Raw genomic sequence first — 7,707 nt, forward strand, 5'->3', positions numbered from 1 at the left:
GCTATTAAGTATAAGGAAGAGAAAATAGAGTACTGTATTTATATATATATATAAAATCCACATATAAGTGGACCCACGCAATTCAAACCCCTGTTGTTCAGGGGTCAACTGTATTGTCAATTTTGGCTCATTAGAAAGCTGCTGTTTCTTTTAACAGAGAGTAAAACAGAGCATGGACAATAATTCAGTTAATTTAATCAGCATAGACAGCTAATTTATGTAATCCAGCTCCAGAAATCCACTTTGAGGCAAATTATCTGTATTGACTGTCAACACTCATCATATTAGCAAGGTTTCCCTCTTCACTTTGTATTGAGGAGCCAGAAGGATTTATTCAGTTTAATTTGTGTAAGAGTCCCACCAGAATACTTGCATCCTGAGCTCACAAACAAAACCCTGCGTGTTCCACACCGCTCCACTCCCCCTTAAATGCAATGTTTCAGGGATGGATGGATGGATGGATAGATAGATAGATAGATAACTGGATGGATGGATAGATAGATAGATAGATTATATATATATATATATATTGCAAGATAGATAGATAGATAGATAGATTATATATATATATATATATATATATATATATATATATATTGCAATTGGGCCTGAAAAATTAATCAAAATAGACATGGCACAACATCACCTTTTCTTGTGAAAAGAATAACTTAGATTTTTTCTTTTCTTCCCCCAGATAAAATAAATGTCTGTATTGGTGGCAAGCAGCCATCTTGTTAACTTGGGAAGCCATCTGCCTAAAAATAAAAAAGCAGGATGAGGAGTAGCATCAGTGTGTGAAAGGGGTGGGGAACACTCATTGGTCTCATTGGGGGTTGTTGTGAAAGAAAAAAGCCCAATTGTCTCATGGCCCTATTAGTACCATTGCAGTTCTTTAACACAGGGACTGTTGGAGGTAATGAGCGTGACAGCTGTGGATTATGCAATATGCTTTTAATACATTTTGAAAGATGGTAATGTTCTATGCTGTGAGATCTACTTGGTTATGAGTGAAAATCTGTAGCTGTGTTTCAGGAAAGGATAAAAGGCATAGGAGTCCAATTTTCTTTTTAATCACCTTTTCTTCCTTCTGAGAGGTGAACTTGTGAGAGGCTGGTATTCTGAAGAGAATCATTATGATAAAAGGAACTGGTCAGGCATCGCCATTTAAGTTTACCCTATTTTAGCATGAGTTCCCACTAACCTAATATAATGTACTAATGTATTCTTTTGCAGCTGGATGAAGGCTGGTTGGAAGATGAAAGGAATGAATTCTTAGAGGAGTTAAACTTGGAGATGCTGGAAGAACAGCATAATGAAGCAATGCAGTGCACTGCCAATGAGGTGGAGCAGGTAGGGCCAACAATTTGAACTACATCATTTGAAATGTTGCTAGTTTCTTTTCTGAATATATAACCATAAATGGAGTAAAAAACAAAATCAAAGAGTTTGATCAAACATCTCTGTAATGGTAATTTTTTTAGAGCAGATGGGCATCTCAAATGAAGCCCAGGGAATAAATACAATTTTTTCTATTAAGATCTTTCTAGTTTGAAAAGCTTTGGGATCATTGTTGACAGAGTACAGTAGTATTCAAATGTTCAACTTAATTCAGAAATTTAATAGCGAAAATACGCATTGCTTTTCAATATGCCAGCTGGAGACAAACTATATCTCATGAGATAACGCCTCTCCCCAACATTAATTTTATAATTTAAAATATTCATGTGTCTATTTGAATATTTAGGCAACTGTAAGATGACGATGACATGAGGTAAGCCATCAATCTTATTTATGTTTTTGGAATCTTGGTTCTACCTCTGTACTCCTCAACAGGAGTAAGCTCTATTTGAGATCATTGATATCATCTTGCCTTAGGGTCACATCATCATTCAACCAAAAATGCTGAGCTCCTAATATGTCCCAAGTACCACACTTGATCCTGAGCATACAAATGAAAATGAGCAAAGTTTCAGCTCTTAATTAATTCGCCGCTCTGAAAGATTCCAGAGGGGCTTGTGGCAAACTGAAATCTTGGGATTCTTTTGTGACTGTTATTGTTCCTATGGGATAAAAATGGGATCAATCTATCCTAGATTTTTTTTTATGTTGAATTCATGTCATTCATCTGCCTGATATAATTTTGTTAACACTTCTGCTGTCAGTTTATTGATTTGTTTAATTATCACCCTATTGCCAACAGTAATTCTTAACATATCCTGAAAGATAGTTTTTAAAAAACCCTGGACAGTTAGGCTTAGGGACATGAAGCACAAACATCCTATCACTTTACCAAGCTGAATGATGGAATATATTGACATGCTAGCATTCCATAACAGAGATGTATGTGTGTGCATGGGCACATGCCCGTATATTAAATAAATCGTTATATTGCAGACTCCAGTGTCACCATAGTTGAGTGCGCTGTACTCTGTGCTGAGCATGGATCCTCATTGGCCACTTCACAAACAGTAGTTCATGCTCAAGAGTGATGCTGCTACTGTGGTGATTGCTTTTCAATATAGGTAGGACAGATTGAAATTTTTATGTATGACTTCAACGCTGGCCACAAATAAAGATATTTTTTGGTGGCAGCTGCTGGTTAAAAGCAAGAAAGTCCTTGCTCGAGGCTTTTTCCTCTCTTAGATACAAAATGTGACCTGATACAGAATTGACAGGAGGATGTTGGAATAAAGCAAGAAGGGAGAAATCCTGTCCAGGTGAAGTGATATGGTGTCAAATCCTGCCTACTCATCAGAGGTAATACAAATGCTAGTTCTTTTGAGGTAACACTAGATGTCCCTGAGGTCAGATTCTCATAGTGTGGAAATTTCTCTTCACCATGAGACTGAAAAATGATAAGAATTACAGAAACCTTTAAAAGTCCTTTGCCCTTATAAACAATAATACTACATTAGAAATGTCTTGGCAGAAGCATTGCCTGTCACTGTAATAATTCCATAGGGGAATGATAAATGACAGAATGGCAATACATTAGAAAGTAGGAATTCTAGGTTTGAGAATGGAAAATCCTTTATATTTTCACATTTGCTCATAAACCGGTGACTAAAGAAAAAAATTCGATTAAAAAAATCTATATCCGTGCCTCAAAACGAAAATACATATACACGCTAAAGTTTCACTTTACATAACATTCTTGCCCTTAGGGCTGCTGTTGACACACTGTGGAACATCTCCCGTAGCATAATTCGTCTGTATCCTTGGCATGCCACGTAAAAATAAGATTAAAAAAAAAAAACTAGCTTTCTTGTATTTTTAAGCTCATTAAAGATATGAAAAAATATAAATAATGTGGTATATAAAAATCAGATGTCCAATATCCATAGCATCATCCTCTGGGGGTTTTATGGCACAAGTCAATGTCACCACGTTGGACACTATTGTCAGCTTATAGAAAGGAATACACTGATGGACCACGTGCTCCACTGTTACTTACAAGTACTTGTTTATAACATTGTTCTTTTTCAATAGGACATTGAAAATCTCAGTATATTCTCAACAAATGAGGAGAACTATTTTAGGAAAAGACCGGGAATCCTAAAATAACATTATACATGGTCATCTTCTCTCCTCTACAGTTTATGTTATGTTTTGTTATGCTTCTGTGGAAGAAAATAAAACAATTTTCTTAAGAGACTCTTTCAAATCTGTTTTAGGATGTTTTTTTCTCATGCATTCTGTCCTTTTTTTAACACTAACAGGCTTAATTATATTTAATTGTATAATTACACCTGCTAGAGGAAAAAAAATATATATATAGTGGGGAGTAAACTTACACATAAAGGACATACAATGTAGAAACTGCCATGTAGACTAGTTTAGGATAAGTGATGGAGGGAAAAATAACTTTACCCTATTCACAGAGAAAAAAACTACATATACATCCTCTTAGTACAACAACAGTTAATTGTTTTTCATGGAAGCCAAACGCTACCAAGGAATAAGGTTTACATATGAGTGTGTATTCACAAATACATCAAAACTATATTTTTTGACATTATGTTCATGTCTGGCAGTCAGTGCCACTCTGATTTTCATGAGGACTGTCACTTTACTCCGAGTAGAATAAAATTCACCTGTGAAGGAAATTATGGGCTGACAGTAGAAAAATATTTTTAAGTAACCCAAACGAGTCCTAAGATGACATTGTTGCTTCTGAGTGATGTGATTTGGAGATGCACTGAGGTCAGGACACATCTAGGCAGGAATGTGACATCCTGGACACAGAAGAGATCCCAACTCTGCAGGATGGCGCTCCTTTTCTACCTCTCTCTGTGTCACTAATAAGCTGAATCCATCTGAGATTCAAGTTCCTTGTCGCTAGAAAGAAGGACTGAGTCTCTAGGACTAGCCTATTCCTGAAATACTGTGCTGTTTGGCTTATCATTACCAGGGTGTTACTAGCTCAGCAAAATTTCTTCTGAACTTAGAGTTCAGGAAAAGAAATCATCCTAATCAGGTGACATGGCTTCAGAACTCCAGGCCTCCATACTGCAGAAGACCACTTAGATCACCTGTCTCACTCATCCTTTTGCATGTTGCCACCTCAGGGACTCAAAAAGTCACCTCATTTACACACCTTCATGCCAATTCCCCAAGTAAGAGAGAACCTTCGGGTAAGAATCATTTAATTGAATGTGTCCCGCTTTATTTATCCCCAAATCAGGTATCTAAGCAGCTGTGGTTTTCTTGATTTCCGTTCCTAACAAGCTGCCTTGAGCTGACTGCCTGTATTTCTAAAATTGTTAAGGAGACTAACCCTGGAACAGCTTTCTGGGAACCGCACCTTTTGCCAAGCAAGCAACCGTTTTTTCATGCAAGTTCTGCAACAGTCGGTGGTTTTGTTTTTGTTTTTGTTTTTGTTTTTCAGAATAAACCATTTTCTTTGATCTCTCAACTTTATTTCCTCAGCCCAAAAAACAGGAAGAAGAGGAAGGCACCACGGACACGGCCACATCCTCCTCCAACAACCATGAGAAGGACAGTGGGGTGGGGCGCACGGATGAAAGCCTGCGGAATGATGAGAGCTCGGAGCAGGAGAACGCAGCTGAGGATCCCAAGGGCGCATCCTTGAGGAGCACGAGAGGGCTGGGGCAGAGCCAGGACACCCTAGGAAGCGTGGAACTTCAGTGCAATGAGAGCTTGGTGTCTGGCGACTACATGGACTCCGACTGCGTGGGCCACGCAGAGGAAGAGTGTGAAAGGTTCCGACAGCTCCTGGAGCTCAAGTGCAAGATTCGAAACCACGGAGAGTATGACCTGTATTACTCGAGCAGCACAATAGAATGCCACCAAGGGATGGGCGTGGAGCACGAGCTCCAGCTGCTTAACGAAGAACTGCGCAGCATTGAGCTCGAGTGCCAAAATATCATGCAGGCTCACAGGCTCCAGAAAGTGACAGACCAGTATGGAGACATCTGGGCCTTGCACGACGGAGGCTTCCGGAATTATAACACCAGCGTGGATGTGCCGAGGGGAAAACTAGATGACATCCTCGAACACCCGGAAAAGTCGGACAAGGACAGTTCCAGTGCTTACAACACGGCGGAGAGCTGCAGAAGCACCCCGCTCACCGTGGACCGGTCCCCCGACAGTTCCCTTCCACGAGTGATCAACCTCACCAATAAGAAAAACCTGAGAAGCACAGCAGGGGCCAGTCGGCCTTCTTCGGGAGCCAGCAGCAAGGAGTCGACCTCCAGCAGAGCCAACACGGCAGAACAAGGCTGCAGCAGCGTGGAGGCCAAGGAGAAGGCGTCCGAGAGCTGCAGCAGGCTTTCCGACCAGGACAGGCCCAGCGGTGAGCAGCGCATCCCTTACCTGTCTCCCTATCACAGCTCCTCCTACAGGTGTGCAAACATCCCAGCGCATGCCCGGCATTATCAAAGCTACATGCAGTTGATTCAGCAGAAATCTGCCGTCGAGTATGCCCAGAGTCAGCTGAGCCTCGTGAGTATGTGCAAGGAGCCCCAGAAGGGCTCGGAGCCCAAGATGGAATGGAAGGTGAAAATCCGCAGCGACGGGACGCGGTACATAACGAAGAGGCCAGTGCGAGACCGGATTCTGCGGGAACGTGCCTTAAAGATCAAGGAGGAGCGCAGTGGCATGACCACGGACGACGACACCATGAGCGAGATGAAGATGGGCCGCTACTGGAGCAGGGAGGAGAGGAAGCAGCACCTGGTTCGGGCCAAAGAGCAGCGTCGGCGCCGGGAGTTCATGATGCGGAGCCGCTTGGAGTGTCTCAAGGAGAGTCCCCAGAGTGGCAGCGAGGGCAAGAAAGAGCTCAGCATCCTTGAACTGAGCCACAAGAAGATGATGAAAAAAAGAAACAAGAAAATCTTGGACAACTGGATGACAATCCAAGAACTGATGACCCACGGGGCCAAGTCTCCGGATGGCACACGAGTTCATAATGCCTTTTTGTCAGTCACCACCGTATGACCGAATGAATGGGACGCAACGGATTTTTAGGAGGGTGCTACCAGTTTGGGTAGAGTATGATTGCCTCGTTCAATGTGGCGTTTTTATATATATTTTGCGACTCTTTATAGTTTAAATTTTTTGTAAGCAAAAATACCTGGTAATTTTCCATTTGTTTTTCATATACCGGTACCTTCTTTTTTGGCCGAGATCTTTCTTTGACTTGTGATATATTCCTATTACTCATTTATATATATATATATATATATTAAAAAAAAAACAAAAAGGAAAGAAAACAAAAAACTTGAACAAAAAATACTGAGGAGCCGATTAATTTCCTATTTTAATGTACCTAATGTAAGGTAAGATCCGGATTTCTCTAGTTTACTTATTTTCTACTTTGAGAACAACTCAATGCCAAAACATTTCTATGCTTGCTTCTTGGCATAATCCGTATTAAATCAACCCTGTTAATAAATCCTGTGCCACATCTTGTCTTATACATAAAAACCACCTCTTTTTAACATCCCGTTGTACATTTAGCACCTAAGTGGCCGTTGTCTTTGTCTCAGTAAAGTGTAGGTGGACAATCTTCCTGTGGTATGTAGTGACATTGGTCATGTTAGCTAGATAACTGTGGTAATTGTGACAATAAAAAAATAAATTATTGATTATCCTTAAGAAAAGTTATCAAGAAGTGTTTTATTTTCATTGTCCACTGTGGTTACCAGATTTAAAATTAGTTACATATGGATACTATTTAGAAGACTCCCAATTGTGGATTATAAAATATGTACATTTTCTATCACTTTTTTCCAATAAAATTGTCTTGAGATATTTCCCGTAGATCATTGTGTCACATATTCTTACCAGGATTAAATTAGATAATATATGTAGAGCATCTAACAGATGCCAACTAAACATCCAATAAGTAGGAGTTTATCTCCCCTTGCCTGCCACCTGTGAAAGGCAAAGCCAGAAAAAATTAGGGAAGGACACGGAGAGAGGATCAGTGAAGTGTCTGAAAATGTTTTTAATGACACTAGGTGTATTAGTGGGCTTGGGCTGCCATAACAAAACACCTCAGACTGGGTCGCCTAAATAACAGGAATTTATTTCACGGCTCTGGAGGGTGGGAAGTCCAAGATCAAGGTCCTGGCAAATTCAGCAACTTGGCGAGAGCTCTGTTCCCATCTTGCTGATGGTCACCTTCTCCCTCTGTCTTATCAGAGAGACAGAAGCTGTCTGCTGTCTCTTCTTACATGGGCA

The 7,707-nt window shown here is 40.4% G+C and overlaps 1 protein-coding gene across 1 annotated transcript in view; it reads left to right on the forward strand.

Annotated features, from left to right (window-relative positions):
* Positions 1–7,275, forward strand: part of PDZRN4 (PDZ domain containing ring finger 4) — a 356,417-nt gene extending 349,142 nt beyond the window's left edge. The window contains exons 9-10 of the mRNA XM_041736199.1: positions 1,234–1,350; positions 4,930–7,275. Coding sequence (XP_041592133.1) covers positions 1,234–1,350; positions 4,930–6,459 — 1,647 coding nt within the window. The 3' untranslated portion in view covers positions 6,460–7,275. The remainder of the gene's footprint in view (positions 1–1,233; positions 1,351–4,929) is intronic.
* The last annotated feature ends 432 nt before the right edge of the window (positions 7,276–7,707 follow it).

This window comes from Vulpes lagopus, chromosome 21 (genome assembly GCF_018345385.1).
Source record: "Vulpes lagopus strain Blue_001 chromosome 21, ASM1834538v1, whole genome shotgun sequence".
Taxonomy (NCBI): domain Eukaryota; kingdom Metazoa; phylum Chordata; class Mammalia; order Carnivora; family Canidae; genus Vulpes; species Vulpes lagopus.